Source organism: Schistocerca nitens, chromosome 9, assembly GCF_023898315.1.
Source record: "Schistocerca nitens isolate TAMUIC-IGC-003100 chromosome 9, iqSchNite1.1, whole genome shotgun sequence".
Taxonomy (NCBI): domain Eukaryota; kingdom Metazoa; phylum Arthropoda; class Insecta; order Orthoptera; family Acrididae; genus Schistocerca; species Schistocerca nitens.
Window position 1 is genome coordinate 415,284,386 of NC_064622.1, and position 18,716 is coordinate 415,303,101.

General features: G+C 38.4%; 1 protein-coding gene across 5 annotated transcripts in view; it reads left to right on the forward strand.

Annotated features, from left to right (window-relative positions):
* LOC126202915 (DNA-(apurinic or apyrimidinic site) endonuclease) overlaps positions 1-18,455 on the forward strand; it is an 81,807-nt gene extending 63,352 nt beyond the window's left edge. For all 5 annotated transcript variants that reach the window (XM_049936996.1, XM_049936994.1, XM_049936995.1 and 2 more), the window contains one exon: positions 17,638-18,455. In XM_049936996.1, the coding sequence (XP_049792953.1) occupies positions 17,638-17,761 (124 nt within the window). In that variant the 3' untranslated portion in view covers positions 17,762-18,455. The remainder of the gene's footprint in view (positions 1-17,637) is intronic.
* The last annotated feature ends 261 nt before the right edge of the window (positions 18,456-18,716 follow it).

Below are 18,716 nucleotides of genomic sequence, written 5' to 3' on the forward strand. Positions count from 1 at the left end.
CATTCTAATTTGGTTAAGGCAGATATTAGGATGTTCCCTTTGAAAGGGCATAGCAATGAGCAGATAGAGAACCAACTTGAGAGGATAACATCGTAGACCTTCTGGCAACAAATAGACCTGAACTTAACGAATCAGTTAACATAGAGGAAGGTATCAGTGATCATAAGGCTGTGACAGCATCTATGACAACGCGTCCTCCAAGGAATGTCGAAAAAGGCAGGAAGATGTATTTGCTCAGAAAGGGTGACAGGATACAAATTTCAGGATACCTCAGCAGTCAGCATCAAATATTCAGTGATGAGGATGAAGACGTGGAGAACAAACGGAAAAAATTCAAAGGCATCATTCAATATGCCCTAGACAAGTATGTTCCCAGTGAGGTTTTAAGGGATGGGGAAGATCCACCCTGGTTTAATAGCCATGTTAGAAGAGTGCTAGGTAAACAAAGAGCATTTCATCTCAGATTCATTGGAAGTAAAAACCTAGCTGACAAACAAAAGCTGAACGAAGCGAAAATGAGTGTAAGGAGAGCAATGAGAGAAGCATTCAATGATTTTGAAAGTATGACGTTGTCAGCCGACCTGAGTAAAACCCTAAGAGATTTTGGTCGTATGTAAAGTCAGTGAGTCAAAATCATCTACTCATTCTCTCAGTGACCACACTGGCACAGAAATGGAAGATAACAGAGAGAAGGCCGAAATGCTGGATTTGGTCTGCCGAAGTTGTTTCACCGTGGAAGATCGTAACACTGTCCCTCCTTTCAATCACCGTGCGAACATTGAAATGGCAGATATTGAGATAGCCAATTGCGGAATTGAAAAGCAGCTACAATCGCTTAGTAGTGGGAAGGCATTAGGACCAGATGAGATACCTATAAGATTCTATAAAGCTTATGCGAAAGAACTTGCTCCCCTTCTAGCAGTAATTTATTGTAGATCGCTTGAGCAACGAAAGATACCTAATGACTGGAAAAAGATACAGGTCATTCCTGTTTTTAGGAAAGGCCATAAGACAGATCCACAATTATAGACCTATATTGTTGACATCAATCTGTTGTAAAATTATGGAACATGTTTTATGCTCAAGAATTCTGATGTTTTTGGAAAATGAACATCTCTATAAAAATCAACATGGATTCCACAAACAGAGATCCTGCAGAACTCAGCTTGCTCTGTTTGTCTGTGAGATCCACAGCACAGTGGACAACGGCGGTCAGGTTGATGTCATGTTCCTTGATTTCAGTAAGGCATTTGACACTGTCCTGCATTGCTGTTAAATGAAAGAAAATACTAGCTTATGGAGTATCGGAGCAGACTTGCATTTGGATTCAATACTTTGTGCATGTGTGTGAATCCTAAGGGAGTTAAGACTTTCTTGCAGGTAGAACTCAACACGTTGCTCTTAACAGAACAAAATTGACAGATGTAAAGGCAATATCCAGAGTGTCATAGGACCATTGCTGTTTATAATGTATATATAAATAATCTAGTAGAAAGCATCAGATGCTCTTTAAGGCTATGCGCAGGTGATGCAGTTGTCTATACCAAAGAAGCAACACCAGAAGATAATAAAAATTTGCAGAATGACCCGCAGAGAATTGATGAGTGGTGCAGGCTCTTGCAGTTGGCCCTGAACACAAATAAATGTTACATGTTGCGCATACATAGGAAAAGAAATCCACGAGTGTACAGGTACACTATAGGTGACAAACAGCTGGAGACAGCATCTGCCATAAAATATCTAGGCGTAACTATCCAGAGCGACCTTACGTTGAATGACCATATAAAACAGGTAGTGGGAAAAGCAGACAACAGACTGAAATTCATCAGAAGAATCGTAAGGAAATGTAACTCATCCATGAAAGAGGTGGCTTAAAAGATGCTTGTTCGCCCGGTTCTTGAGTATTGTTCATCCATCTGGGAACCCTATGAGGTAGGACTGGTAGAGGAGATAGAGAAGATCCAAAGACCTGCGCATTTCGCAACGGGATTGTTTAGCTGGCAAGAGAGTGTTATGGAGATACTAAACAAACTCCACTGGCAGACGTTATAAGAGAGGGGTTGTACATCATGGAGAGAATTACTATTGAAATTTCGGGATTGCACTTTTCAGGAGGAGTTGGAGAACGTATTACTTCCCCCCACATACATCTTGTGTATTGACCATGAGAAGAAAATTCGAGAAATTAGAGCTAATACAGAGGCCTACCGACAATCGTTCTTCACACGCACTGTTTACAAGTAGAACAGGGTTGGAGGGATCAGATAGTGGTACCGAAAGTACCCTCCGCCAAACACCATTAGGTGGCTTGCGGAGTATGGTGTATATGTAGATGAAATTTCCTACCCTATTTTTGTCACATCTGAGTGTGTGCAAAGTTTTTAGTGTAGTGTTATGATGTAAAATCCAGTGTGTAATCATAAATGAGGATAGAGCAGGCAGATGAAAAGGATGAAAAATTGCTTAGCTGTTGAGCAAAATTCCTTCCCAGAACATGCATGTGTAATATTGACTGGGTTTGGTCATTGAGGAAGGAAAAGGGAGAAACTGGACTGGTAGGTTTTTGGAAATTTGTGCTGAGTAAGGAATGTGCAGAAGGAACATAGCGTGAAAGTGGTGAGAGTACAGGGGTAGGTAAAAAAACAGTTCATGACAGGAGATACAGGTGAGTAAAGTTTACAGTAGATAAGGTCCTGTTCTGAATCTTCCACCATTCCCCTGCAATCCACCCCCCCACCCCACCCCACCCCATTCCTCTTCTAACTGTGTTCTGGATACACTTGGGTGTTCCACCCCAGGCCCATATTTTCAACACCCCTCCAACCTGTTCATACCTCATCTTTTTGGCTTGGATAGTGAAGCCTGTTACCAATGTTACCACACGACTACTGGGACACAGACAGTTGAGCTGGCCAGTCTGGCTGTGGTTTCTAGGCAGTTTCCCACATCCCACTAAGTAAAAAATGGATGGGTACTGAAATATGCTCGCTATTTTTATTTACTTAAATTTGGCATATTTCGTGGTAGTACCTTTTCCGTGAAATGTTTACAAGATGATATTTGTCTTGGCTTCAGTTGTCTAGTGGAAGTATGATTCCACAATGCAGTTTCATCGGCTGCAGAAATGACCTGGTTCAATGTGTTTGCCTCATTTTTGATGCTTCAAATACCATTTCTTCAAATGTGGTTTCTTCTTAAAGTTTATATAAAAAAAGTAGTAACATAATTCATATTTTTCTGTTCACTAGCAAATATTTATAACGGCGACCTGCACATTGTTCTACCGTCAACACACATCAAGAGTTCACTGCCGAGTGACTACAGTCAAAGACGACTTCAGCATCAAAAACATTTTACACAACACACAAGCTTCCACTTGTAATCAGTCTCTTTGATATTCTTCGTCACATCTAGTAATAGTAATCAATATGCTGTCACTCTCGAAAAATATAAGTAAATTAACATAAAATAAGGCAAATTACAATTAAAAAAAATTCTGACAAAAATATAAGAAAACCTTTACAATTTGGTATCGACAAATCCGGTAGAAAATAACTCATCTCCCAGATCCATTACAGCTGCTCCCCAGGTCTTTTGTTGTTATGAACATATACAACAAAATCCCGACCACGCTCAGTAATGGATCTGTATTACACAATTAGTACATTAATGATGCAGTCTGATAACCTCTTCCAAATTTGGACTCTTTGAATCTGTGGACTTGTTACTGGCTGTTGTTGCAATGATCCTTTCCCATCAATCTCATACACAAAAAAAATTAAGTAAAGAAATTATTTTACATGACAAATATACATGGCATAAAACATACGTGAGAAATATTCTAAAATACAGCATACAGATTGAAAATAATAGTAAGATAAAAATCATTTTCTAGAATAAGATATCTACAACCACTTCTTTAGTCACACTTTGTACCAACTGGTTCTCATAATTAAATTTTTGGTTCCCCATATTAATGTTAATTTCATTTTGATATAATAGAGGGAAACATTCCATGTGGGAAAAATATATCTAAAAACAAAGATGATGTGACTTACCGAACAAAAGCACTGGCAGGTCGATAGGCACACAAACAAACACAAACACACACACAAAATTCAAGCTTTCGCAACAAACTGTTGCCTCATCAGGAAAGAGGGGAAGGAGAGGGAAAGACAAAAGGATGTGGGTTTTAAGGGAGAGGGTAAGGAGTCATTCCAATCCCGGGAGCGGAAAGACTTACCTTAGGGGGGAAAAAGGACAGGTATACACTCGCGCACACACACACACATATCCATCCACACATTTACAGACACAAGCAGACATATTTAAAGACAAAGAGTTTGGGCAGAGATGTCAGTCGAGGCGGAAGTGAAGAGGCAAAGATGATGTTGAATGACAGGTGAGGTATGAGTGGCGGCAACTTGAAATTAGCGGAGATTGAGGCCTGGTGGGTAACGGGAAGAGAGGATATATTGAAGAGAAAGTTCCCATCTCCAGAGTTCGGATAGGTTGGTGTTGGTGGGAAGTATCCAGATAACCCGGACGGTGTAACACTGTGCCAAGATGTGCTGGCCGTGCACCAAGGCATGTTTAGCCACAGGGTGATCCTCATTACCAACAAACACTGTCTGCCTGTGTCCATTCATGCGAATGGACAGTTTGTTGCTGGTCATTCCCACATAGAATGCATCACAGTGTAGGCAGGTCAGTTGGTAAATCACGTGGGTGCTTTCACATGTGGCTCTGCCTTTGATCGTGTACAGCTTCCGGGTTACAGGACTGGAGTAGGTGGTGGTGGGAGGGTGCATGGGACAGGTTTTACACTGGGGGCGGTTACAAGGATAGGAGCCAGAGGATAGGGAAGGTGGTTTGGGGATTTCATAGGGATGAACTAACAGGTTACGAAGGTTAGGTGGACGGCGGAAAGACACTCTTGGTGGAGTGGGGAGGATTTCATGAAGGATGGATCTCATTTCAGGGCAGGATTTGAGGAAGTCGTATCCCTGCTGGAGAGCCACATTCAGAGTCTGGTCCAGTCCCGGAAAGTATCCTGTCACAAGTGGGGCACTTTTGTGGTTCTTCTGTGGGGGATCCTGGGTTCGAGGGGATGAAGAAGTGGCTCTGGTTATTTGCTTCTGTACCAGGTCGGGAGGGTAGTTGCGAGATGCGAAAGATGTTGTCAGGTTGTTGGTGTAATGGTTCAGGGATTCCGAACTGGAGCAGATTCGTTTGCCACGAAGACCTAGGCTGTAGGGAAGGGACCGTTTGATGTGGAATGGGTGGCAGCTGTCATAATGCAGGTACTGTTGCTTGTTGGGTGGTTTGACGTGGACGGACGCGTGAAGCTGGCCATTGGACAGGTGGAGGTCAACGTCAAGGAAAGTGGCATGGGATTTGGAGTAGGACCAGGTGAATCTGATGGAACCAAAGGAGTTGAGGTTGGAGAGGAAATTCTGAAGTTCTTCTTCACTGTGAGTCCAGATCATGAAGATGTCATCAATAAATCTGTACCAAACTTTGGGTTGGCAGGCCTGGGTAACCAAGAAGGCTTCCTCTAAGCGACCCATGAATAGGTTGGTGTACGAGGGGGCCATCCTGGTACCCATGGCTGTTCCCTTTAATTGTTGGTATGTCTGGCCTTCAAAAGTGAAGAAGTTGTGGGTCAGGATGAAGCTGGCTAAGGTGATGAGGAAAGAGGTTTTAGGTAGGGTGGCAGGTGATTGGCGTGAAAGGAAGTGCTCCATTGCAGCGAGGCCCTGGACGTGCGGAATATTTGTGTATAAGGAAGTGGCATCAATGGTTACAAGGATGGTTTCCGGGAGTAACAGATTGGGTAAGGATTCCAGGCGTTCGAGAAAGTGGTTGGTGTCTTTGATGAAGGATGGGAGACTGCATGTAATGGGTTGAAGGTGTTGATCTACGTAGGCAGAGATCCGTTCTGTGGGGGCTTGGTAACCAGCTACAATGGGGCGGCCGGGATGATTGGGTTTGTGGATTTTAGGAAGAAGGTAGAAGGTAGGGGTGCGGGGAGTCGGTGGGGTCAGGAGGTTGATGGAGTCAGGTGAAAGGTTTTGTAGGGGGCCTAAGGTTCTGAGGATTCCTTGAAGCTCCGCCTGGACATCAGGAATGGGGTTACCTTGGCAAACTTTGTATGTGGTGTTGTCTGAAAGCTGACGCAGTCCCTCAGCCACATACTCCCGACGATCAAGTACCACGGTCGTGGAACCCTTGTCCGCCGGAAGAATGGCGATGGATCGGTCAGCCTTCAGATCACGGATAGCCTGGGCTTCAGTAGTGGTGATGTTGGGAGTAGGATTAAGGTTTTTTAAGAAGGATTGTGATGCAAGGCTGGAAGTCAGAAATTCCTGGAAGGTTTGGAGAGGGTGATTTTGAAAGAGGAGGTGGGTCCCGCTGCGACGGTGGACGGAACTGTTCCAGGCAGGGTTCAATTTGGATGGTGTCTTGGGGAGTTGGATCATTAGGAGTAGGATTAGGATCATTTTTCTTCGTGGCAAAGTGATATTTCCAGCAGAGAGTACGAGTGTAGGACAGTAAATCTTTGACGAGGGCTGTTTGGTTGAATCTGGGAGTGGGGCTGAAGGTGAGGCCTTTGGATAGGACAGAGGTTTCGGATTGGGAGAGAGGCTTGTAGGAAAGGTTAACTACTGAATTAGGGTGTTGTGGTTCCAGGTTGTGTTGATTGGAATTTTGAGGTTTTGGAGGGAGTGGAGCTGGAAGTGGGAGATTGAGTAGATGGGAGAGACTGGGTTGGTGTGCAATGAGAGGAGGTTGAGGTTTGCTGGAAAGGTTGTGAAGGGTGAGTGAGTTGCCTTTCCGGATGTGGGAAACCAGGAGATTGGATAGTTTTTTGAGGTGGAGGGTGGCATGCTGTTCTAATTTACGGTTGGCCTGTAGGAGGATGCTCTGAACAGCCGGTGTGGATGTGGGAGAGGAAAGATTAAGGACTTTTATTAAGGATAGGAGTTGACGGGTGTGTTCATTGGCTGAGTTGATGTGTAGGTGAAGGATTAGGTGGGTGAGGGCAATGGATTGTTCAGTTTGGAACTGGTATAGGGACTGATGGAAAGAAGGTTTGCAGCCAGAGATGGGAACTTTAAGTGTGAGGCCTTTGGGGGTAATGCCAAATGTCAGACAAGCCTGAGAAAATAGAATATGGGAGCGTAATCTGGCTAGGGCGAAGGCATGTTTGCGGAGGGAATGTAAATAAAACTTAATGTGGGTGTTGTGAGGGTGGCATGGTATTAGAAGGTGGAAAGTGTAACATGAGGCTGAAATGAAAATGAAAATAAAAATATATGGGGAGAGATAAAGGTGGACTGGAAAGTAACTGGAGATCTGGTGTGAAAAAAGGTGAGAAGGTGTTGGTTACAGCTGGGCTATGTTGGACTTGGTTTGGTAGACAACGATGTGCACAAAGGTTAGGTGGTTGTGTTGCCGCCAAAACACGTTAAAGGACGGAGAAATTCGGGAAAATTTCGAAAAAAACTGCGTGTAATATATTAAAAGGAGTGGTTTTGTGGTGGCAGATTATGAAAATGAGGCTAACAATTGTCTGACGAAGAAATAATGACGTTAAAACCTGTGTGAAGCGGATAAAAATTATCAGTGATGTGGGAAAAACGGAAATGGAAATAAAGCGAAAGTTATTAGAACTAGCCGAAATGGTTGTTTAAAAGGTGAAAGGAACTGTTTGTGAACTAGAAATGGTGGATTTTATAGGGGCGGTAGTGTTGAAAGCGGTAAAAAAATTTTTTTTGGTTATGGTTTGGAAGTGGGTTACGTATTATTAAGTATATATAGGCGGGATAAAATTGTGTAGCAGATTACGGTAAAAAGGAGAAGGTGAATACAAAGTGAAACTACTGGCAAAAACAGAAAGAGAAAATAAGACGACAGAAAAGATTTCGAAATGCAACAGTGACAATAACAAACGTAATTGTTGGGTTCAAATTTTTGATTTTTTAAATTTTCTTTTAGTACAGCTAAAGATGCATCAGTATTATCTAAATTTTTTTTACAATTATTTATGTACACTTGCCTCTCTACTACAATATTACTAAAAGTCACATTCTTGTGAAGAGTACTTTCGCTCCCCACAACATCAGTATAAAGAACAATAAATTGCTCATATATCATGAGGCTTTATTTAGAGTTGGTTTTGAAACTTATACCTTTGCATGCATGTCCTCACATGCATGCCTTCACCCACAAGGAAGACTTAGCTTCCAAAAATTAGAAAAATTCAGAAATGCTCACTATGGAGACTTTTTTTTGTAAAAAAGTAAAAATAAATCTTTCTCTCATTCTTTGTTACAACAGTGTTTTTTCATCAGTTTCAATTAACATTTGACTTCGAATTATTAATTTATACATGCAAATATACATACTTGGTTGTACAGGTAGTTTTTGTTCTAACAAGCATATTCCAGTGGAGGACTTTTGTTTTAGATGATAATAGGTTGTTTAAATTTTGAAATTATGATTTCTGTTTATATAGTTTCAAAGAGACAGCATTCCTGAGACCAAATAATTTCTTTGACTTAGGGTATACCAAACGATAAGCATTAGGGTGTGGATTTTCTATGATTTCAAAGAATTTTTTAATTTCTGAAGTTAACATTTTTGATTTTTCACGATATTTGACCAGAACAAGATCCCCAATTTTGAAAGTGGTTAATTTTACCCTATTGTTATGTCTTCTGTTCCTCTTTTCCCCTTGTTTCCTCATAGTTTCCCTGACAATATCTTCTCTCTCTTGCATAGTTAAAGGTGTACATTTAGGAAATTCAATAAGTTCTGATATAAGATTTGGAGGTCTGATATTAAACATAATCTCATACGGTGAAAATCCTGTGGAACTATGTTGTAGGCTATTCATAATATCTTCAAAATTTCGAATGTGCTCAAACCAGGTAGGATGTTTATGGCTACAATAGGTTCTGCGAAGTCTCCCAATTTCCTTCATATATCGTTCTGCAGGATTGGTGGATGGAGAATAAACAGATATAAGTATATGCTTCAATTTTGATCTTTCAATAAACTTTTTCCAAATTTTAGAGGTGAACTGTGAACCATTATCTGATAATATAGCTTTTGGTTTACCCACCTGTGTGAAATAATCTCTTTCAATTTTTATTATAATTTCATGGCTAGTAGCTTTTTTCACTGGATATAGTTTAATTAATTTTGAAAATACATCTACCATAACAATTATGTAACAGTGACCACCTTTACTCTTTGATAACATTCCATATAAGTCCACTGCGATAAGATCTAAAGGTTTGTCTGGAATAATGTTTTGCATCTCTCCACCACGTCTTTGATTGCTCACTTTAACTCTCTTGACATTTGTCGCAGGTTGCCAATTCTTTTCTTACCTTCTTTCCAATATTGTAAAAATAAACGTTTTCTTCTATCTTTTGAATGCACTTCTGTATCCCACAATGACCAAAACTTTCATGTATTTAAATAATCAGCTTTTCAGCATCTGCCTCTGGCCAACACAGTTACCAATTATCAGAATCTACATTTGTTCTCCGAAATAAAATCCCCTTATGTAATTTGTAAAATTTATCAAGTTTCTCATACCCCTTCTTGCCTAAACATTCTTTGATTAATTTCCAACTTTGATCTAAATTTTGACTTTTCCTAATTTTGTTACACATAGTTCTAATTGTTTTCTCATTTTTGGCCCCTTTCAAGTATCTAATTTTAAATTGCTTTTCCTCCTCTTGTTCAAAAATCTCCTTTTCTCCCCCAATTGGTAACCTTGAAAGTGAATCAGCTACTACATTCTCAGAACCTTTTATGTGCTTGATTTCAAAGCCAAGCTGTTGCAGAAATATTGCCCATCTGGTCAATCTACTGTGGTATAATTTGCACTCTTGTAAGTAACTCAAAGCTTTGTGATCTGAAAATACTATAGTTTTATGTCCAATAAGGTAAATTCTAAATTTTGTAAAAGCCCAATGAATTGCCAAAAGTTCCTTCTCTGTGACTGTATAATTTTTCTCATGCTTGAGCAACATTCTGCTTGCAAATGCTATGGTACAATGTATCTTAACTCCATTCTCTACTCTTTCTTGAAATAACTCTGCTCCAAGCCCATAATTACTGCTATCAGTGTTCAAACAAAATGGTAAATTAAAATCAGGTCTGTGTAGTAAGTGTTGCTTCCTCAACTCTTGCTTAATTTTATCAAACTCTTCCTGACAACTTTTATCCCAAACCCAAAGTGTTTTTCTTAAGTAACTGACTTAAACATGGTGCATTCAGACTCTGATCATATGTTTTCGGTAATAACCGCATAACCCAAAGAACGACTTTGTTTTTTTAGTCTTAGGAATGGGAATTTCTGAAATTGCTTTAATTTTTTCTGGATCTGCCAACATTCCCTTGTCTGTGACAACATGACCCAAAAATTTTAGTTCAGAAACTGCAAACTTACATTTCTCTAATTTCAATGTCATCCCCCCTTTTCTAAGTTTTTCACAAACTGACTTCAAAATCGAAAATTGTTCCTCCCAATTTTGCTCTGTAACCAAAATGTCATCTACATAAATTATCAGTTTAGAAGCAAGTTCTTGCCCCAGTACATGATCCAAAGCTCTCATAAATTCGGAAACAGAAGAATTTAACCCAAATGGCACAACACAATATTGGTAACTCTTACCATTGCACAAGAAAGCAGTATATTTTCTAGAATTAACCGAAAGTGGTACCTGATGAAAACCCGAAGTTAGATCCAAACTTGACATATATTTTATATCTGTAAATTTATAGAGTAATTCATCAATATTTTCGGGATGGTCTGTCTGTCTGAACAAAATTTTGTTTAAGTGTATAGAGTCCAAAACCAATCTTACTCCACCATCTTTTTTCGAAACAACTACTAAAGGATTATTATATGTACTGATACTCCTTTCTATTATATTACATCCTTCCATCCTTTTCAGCTTTCTCGACAGCAGGTCTTTTTGATATTGCAGTACTGTATGGTTTTATGAAAAATGGTTCATGAGGTTTTACCTGAAGCTCACACTGATAACCCTTTACCCTACCAGGTATGTCACTGAAAACATCACTGTATTCCCACAGCAGATTTTCTAACTGTTGTGTTTTTGCTCCCCAGATAAATTTTGTGTTTCTGAAATTTTCAAATTTATTAAATTCCCAAATTCAACTTCATCAGTGTCAAATCTATGAATTTCAATGTTTTCCAATCTGTTTTCTTTTAGTAAATTGATACTGTCAAAATTTCCATTACTCTTATCACCAAGTGTGTTCACAAAATTTGTCTGGATGTATTCCCTTTCACTAGTTTCTATCAAAAGTTTTCTTCCAACCCAATCAAATGCTGTATTTACTTTTACTATCCAATTCATACCCAAAAGAAAATCCTCATTAAATTCCTGAATTACAAAACATCCATGTGTGAACAACTTGCCTTCAATTAAAAATGTCACTAAAGCCTGGCTTTTTACCAATTTACTGCTCTTCCCAGTAGCACCTTTTATCTTTACCCCAACAACTGGCATTTCAACATAATCTTTCCCCACTTTCAATTTCTTGCTTAACCTTTCAGATACTCCCGAGATCTCACTTCCTGTATCAATTAAACATTTACCAATCCATGACCCACTTTGAACTTTTATATAAGGACAGCAAAATTGATCATTTTTCTCAGAACATGTATCCTTATGTAATAAATCACTTTCAATTTCTCCAAACCTATACTTATCAGAATCGTATGGTATACCATTATGTATTAATTAATAAGCATCTTTCTAAGGTTCTTGTCAAAAGAAATAGTTTCACTGTTCAGCCATAGATTCATAAGAAATGTGTGTGTGTCATTAGTACCTGTAAATGTTTCACTTAGGCTAGAAGTTATACATGTGTCATCATTATTTGTGTAGTCAGATTCTTTACCAACAATATCAAAATTCTCACTTTCACATACACCCTGCATGCGAGCCTTATTCATCCTGGTAACTTCCCTGGGAATTTCTATAATATTCTCACTATTTAATCCATTCTCAACCATGTGTATACCCAACTCCCTATTTAAACTAATGAAACACCTTTCCTCAACATCATCATCAATACCATTACCATCATTATCAACTTTATCATCAACATCATTATACATATTCAGGTCATACACATTCATATTATCCCCCAAAATATTATTTCCCCTTTCTAAAGTTACCAGATCCCTTTCACCAATATTTTCATTCTCACAGCATGCATTCTCTCTTTCATTCACACACATCTCTGAACTACTACAAATTACATCATCTGACAAAGTGTTGTTCTTTTCTGCCCAAGTGTAAAACTGTTAAATTAAATTAATCACAATTACTTTTATCTACTGTATGTTCTTGTGTACTGAAAATTTTATCTTTATCAATATCATCATTATTTTCCTCTTGAAATTTCTTCAATAAGTAACAACTAATAATCTCATGTGATAGCTTAGGTTTGGAACTGTCATGTTTGGGTTTATGATAGTCACATCCATTGGTCCTTTCATGATGCTCACCTTCTGCCTCAACCTTGCGGACCTTCAAGGGGGCGTCTACTCGTTTTTTATTTCCTGAATTACAACTGGTTCCTGTTTAAACTGCTGATTGTGGTTCTGCCAATGTCTCTGATCAACATTTCTGTTCCCATTCCTATGCCAAACATTACCTAGTTGTTGGTAGTTTCTGTTGTACTGATCTCTAGCAAAATTTCTGTGATTTTGATCCCTAAAGTGTTCTCTATTTTGTTGATTATTTCCGCAAAAATGTTGTTCTTGTTTTGGATGAAAATTATGTTCCTTGTTTTGAAAATTGTTATATCCCCCTGAATTTTGACTGACACCATGATAATTGTTTTGTTCCCTTTTTTGAAAGTTATCATTTCCCCAATTTTGACCACTACCTTTCTGACTAAACCCACTGTGTGTTCTTGTTGTTACCCTATCCAACTTTTCAATATAATTGAGAAACTGCTCAACATTACTATCAGGACAATGAACTAAACTCAACTGCATTCCTGATGGCAATCTTCTCTTTAAGGTATCAATTTTGATCAAGTCATCCAAAGGTTTTGTTAAATGAATAAGTTTTTGAAGTTCACCTTTGCAAAATTGTTTCATGCTCCCATCTGATTCTCTATAGTTCCTCCCATTCAAAAATTCACTTTTGATTCCAGTTTGTTTAAGACCATCCCAAAAATTTTCCAGAAATTTTGATTCAGATTCTGAAAAGGTCATCCCCACAGTTACAATCTGGTTTGCCCAAGTCAAAGCTTCCCCTTCCAAGAATTTTTTCACAAATTTAATTTTCATATCATCTGGTGAGTGAGGTAAAAAAACAATCCTTACAATACTGTATAAAATCAACGGGGTGCAAGGGTCCACCTACCGAAAAGTGCTTCACTAGAATATTAGAGAAAAGATTGCATGTGTTGACATTGTGATTTTTGCTTTAAAATTCAATGTAAAAACTTTCAATTTTTTTGCTAAGTTCTTTGACAGGTTTTTTGTTTTCTAAATCATTGCATTCTAGTTTTTTTTTTTTCCTAGAGTAACCAAACGATTGTCAGTTTTTTGTTCTACAGTTTTAGTAAAACTTTTGTGTTCTCATCCAAATTTTTAATTTCCCCTTTTATCTCATTAAAATCAATTAAATTTCTTTCCCTATCCGTCAGTAACTCATTTTTTACAGTATTAATTTCATCGCTTAATTTAGCATCAATTTCATTTACTTTTGCTTCCACAGATTCAATTTTTTCCTCAACACTGCCAACTCTGTTCGAAAGATCACCCACATGGGTATTGACTGCTTGGACTTGCAACAAATTGTTATCAATTTTTTCATCCCAGTAAGTCTTATTGTCGTCAACTGATTGTTTAATTTCTTTCATGAAATTTACAAGAAAATTTTTTAAATCAAATTGATCAGTTCTTTCTGTTTCATTTGACCTGTCCTGATTTTCGAAGTCTATTAAATTACTGTTTTCTACTGTTGGCACAATACTTTGGAAAATCTCATAAGTCATTGTGAAGAAAAAAAAAATTATACACAACAATACAAAACAAGATAAAAAGATTGTTTTAACAAAATACGAGGGTTTCGTGACTTATCTGGAACACTCTTCTACTGTTGCAAATCCACATTTTCCATCCATGTGATTGGTGACCAAAATTCTTGAAATTTTTTCTTCTATCGAAAATTATATTTTTTGCCAAAACATTTCTTCTCCAAAACTTTTACTTTCCGATGAACACAAATACTGTAACACACATTCTGAAAAACTGGTATGAACACACAAAAATTTTCTTCTTTGTAGCACTGTTGAAGATCACGTGAACACAATATCCCGGCTACGGTCCCCAGTTTAAATATGATATCTATTTTTATTTACTTAAATTTGGCATATTTCGTGGTAGTACCTTTTCCGTGAAATGTTTACAAGATGATATTTGTCTTGGCTTCAGTTGTCTAGTGGAAGTATGATTCCACAATGCAGTTTCATCGGCTGCAGAAATGACCTGGTTCAATGCGTTTGCCTCATTTTTGGTGCTTCAAATACTATTTCTTCGAATGTGGTTTCTTCTTAAAGTTTATATAAAAAAAGTAGTAACATAATTCATATTTTTCTGTTCACTAGCAAATATTTATAACGGCGACCTGCACATTGTTCTACCGTCAACACACACCAAGAGTTCACTGCCGAGTGACTACAGTCAAAGACGACTCCAGCGTCAAAGGCATTTTACACAACACACAAGCTTCCACTTGTAATCAGTCTCTTTGATATTCTTCGTCACATCTAGTAATAGTAGTCAATATGCTGTCACTCTCAAAAAATATAAGTAAATTAACATAAAATAAGGCAAATTACAATTAAAAAAATTCTGACAAAAATATAAGAAAACATTTACAATTTGGTGTCGACAAATCCGGTAGAAAATAACACATCTCCCAGATCCATTACAGTACCCACATCCCACCTCACATACATGCTCACAAACATTAGGAAATGTTATCACACTTGCACATGAGATTACTCTAAACAGATGGGGTCTCCAGATTTCATTGGGGGGGGGGGGGGGGTGAATAAAAGACTGATGGTCATAGCTATTTAGTCTCTTTAAACTCACAATTATCATCAAAATCATCCCTCACCTCGGTCACACACATTCCATTTGCTCACTACCCTGACTGAAGTGGGAGCATGAACTGATATCTGTGCTTGTGGGGAGGGGGGGGGGGGGCATTTTTGATCGAATGTATGTACAAATGTTTAAGGAAACTACTTCTGCTTAGAATGCCTTTTGGCATCATTGAATTTTATTGTGAGAAGGTCTGAAAGTAATTTCGAGGGTTGACTGAAAAGTAATGCCTCCACCTTCGTAACTCTTCAACAGTTGGCAGCATTGGTATGCGGCAGGTACTGATGTGTTCCGTAGACTCTTCTTTACAGTTCCAGTTAGCAGGAAGCCTTAGCATTGAACGGTCATCTTGTTACGGTGTAAAGTATGGAACCATGCACAGATGGTCGGTGGTCAGTCAGTGTGATTTAAGCAATGTGCAGTCATTGAATTCCTGACAGCAGAAAGTGTCACCCCAAAGGAGATTCATCAGAGAATGAAAGTAGTTTATGGTGATTGTGTTGATGTGAGTACTGTGCGTCTTTGAGCGAGTAAGTTTAACGATATTGAGGCAGGAACATCTGACCTGCGTGACAGAGTTAGACGTCCTGTGACAGCAACCACCAAGTTTCACAAGCAAAATGTTGACGGATTGATTCAGGATGATCGCCGTATCACTCAGAGAAATTGTAAGCACAATCGGCATTTCACAAGAACGTTGCTTGGCTATTGGAAGATCTATGCGTTATGGGTACCTCAGATGCTGACTCTTGAAATGAAAGTGCACAGACTTCATCGATCTGTGGTAACAAAAATTGTTGGAACATATCCAGGTACACTACCCCGCTAATGTCTCTCTCAAGGAAAAAAAAGGGGGGGGGCATACACTTGGTTCTTGCTCAATGCACAAAAAACGTTCAGTTTAGGACTGTCGCAAACATGTTGCAATGTTTAATGTGGATTCTCACTGCCACAAATCGTACAGTTGGGTGTGTTAACCTTGCCACTTAAGTGAAAAGTCAACTCGTCAGCAAAGAAGATTTTGTCCAAGAAATGTTCATCCTCATTAAATGAGTTTAACATATTCACACAGAAGTTCTTTGCGAGCAATTTTCTCAGTCTTATTGCTTGTACGATTGTCAGTCTGTACAGTTTCAAATGCAATGGGTTTCTCAACACACTCCAAACAGTTGTATGTGGGTTTAATGTTCGTGAGGAGCATGCCAGGTCGATTTCATAGGGCTGTTGACAAAATGTTGTCTCCCTCGTTCAACAAATTCGTCAGATGTGTTTCCCATGTCTTAGTGATCACCCTATTTTGACAAAACATTTATGCCACTCAAAAATTGTAGGCCTGCTAGGAGGATCTTTAGCGTACTTGGTACGGAAATTACATTGAACTGTTGTCGCCAACTGCAGTTCTTCAAACCAAAACACACAACTAGCACGCTTGGATGCAATGAAAGCAGCAATCTTTTATGCAACTGCTACTAGTACTCCTTACAGTGTGATTCTGCGCTGACGAACTACACAAAATGGAACTTGATGTATTTCCCTACGGACTGACACTAACAATGACAGCTTTAGGTACTATGAATTACTGTATATGAATTTTCAAATTTGTTAAGTCCTTTTTGAAACACAGTGTGTGTGTGTGTGTGTGTGTGTGTGTGTGTGTGTGTGTGTCCTGGCTTGTTTTAGGTAACCATTGTTGCCACAATTGCGTCGTGGTCACTGATGCCCGTTTCTATGTGGACATACTCAAAAGAGATCAGGTCTGTTTGGTGCCATTAGATCCAATATGGTTCCATCATGAGTGAGGTGCCTAACTATCTGTTCTAGGTAGCTTTCAGAGAAGGCATATAGTACTGTTTCGCAGGATATCTTATTGAGCGCATCACCAACAAAACTGTAACTTTCTTGAACTATAATTATTTCCAATGTGACATTGTAAGTGTAGTCTAGTGTAGTGTGTTGTTGTTTAGCGATGGATTGTTGTTGCGATGAGAGAGGATGGAAAGACTGAAATATGATGCCAGCACATGGTCTACTCTCAAATAGTGCACAGGGAGCTTCTAAGCCTAAAATCCCCATCCGACATGCTGATCAGTCTCACAAGCCATTACTCCAGAAGACATTGTGGAGAGTATTGAAATGTAACTCTGTGTATTGTCTCATAGTTTGCTGACTAGAAATTTTATTACAACACTGTAATAGAAATTCCTTTTCCCATCAGAATTTGAACAACATAACTTCAAATGAGGAGCCACCCACAAAAGTCCATAACTAATCGAGTCAGGTTAACTCACTGTGAAATTCATTTAGATCCTTTGCCCTCCCCCCCTTTTTTTGGGGGGGGGGGTTAATAATTCATCCCATTGGAATGACACAATTGACAAAGTATTTATTGTTTATCATCTACATATGTACCTTTTTATCATAAACTAATAATTTTTGTTTATTTACAGGAGATTAGACTACTTCATCCTGTCAGAACAGCTCAAATCAAATGTTTGTGACAGTATAATACGCAGTGAGGTGTATGGCAGTGATCATTGCCCCATAACATTGCTGCTTCACATGGAGCAGTAGAACTCATACATAAGACTGAAGCAGGCATGCCATCCAAGCCACGTCATCAGTTTCACATTATCATAAAGGATAGTTGTTTTACATTTGTAATGAGAAAAACTATGCTACAATGCAAAGGTGATACGGTACAATTGCCCTACATGTTTTTCCCCCTTGTGTAATGTGTAATTTTAAGATGGGTTTGAACCTGGCAAATAATAATAATTTGACATTAGTAGTGCAGTGTTACACATTGACAAATGTGCTGATAATTGGGAGTCTCACCAAGTGGTTTATCAGCCAAGCTATTTTGTGTTATTACTGAACCTGAGTATATGTGACTGATTATTAAAATCATACAATAATATTGCAATATGTAATTGTACTGCCGTTACTCTAGTTGCACTGATTTTGAGGCTACAGATCTTGGCATTTGTTTAAAGTGTTATTAATGCAAGCCATATATTTTATATACTTGATCCCAGAGATGTTTGATCAAACTAAAATTTGGGCATTAATGTTTTCAAATTGTCATATTGTTTCGAACTTTCCAGCAGATGGTTGCATTTTGTGCTGCCTGTTTATACAGGTACAAGAAAGAACACCGCAGCCAGTTTTAGTCTCCAGCAATTTATGTAATGTTTGATGATACTTTAATTTAGAACTTGTCATAAGCCTTAGAAGAATTACAAATAAAATTTTTATATAAAACTTATTGTTTGCATGTACTGGAAATAAATGTGTCCAGTTTAGTCATTATCGTAACTTAAATCTTCCCAAAAACAAAGTGAAGAAAACAGAGGATACTGATTTGGCTCCAAAGCTTATAAATTTATTACTGATGACTCAAAGTGAACATGATTCGTGTAAAACTTGTATTTCTTCAAACTGGAGGCTGTTACTTCTTATAACCATTGGATTCCAGCATATGTAAGAAGAGATGATGCAATAAGTGTTTCATTGATCTATTTGTTAA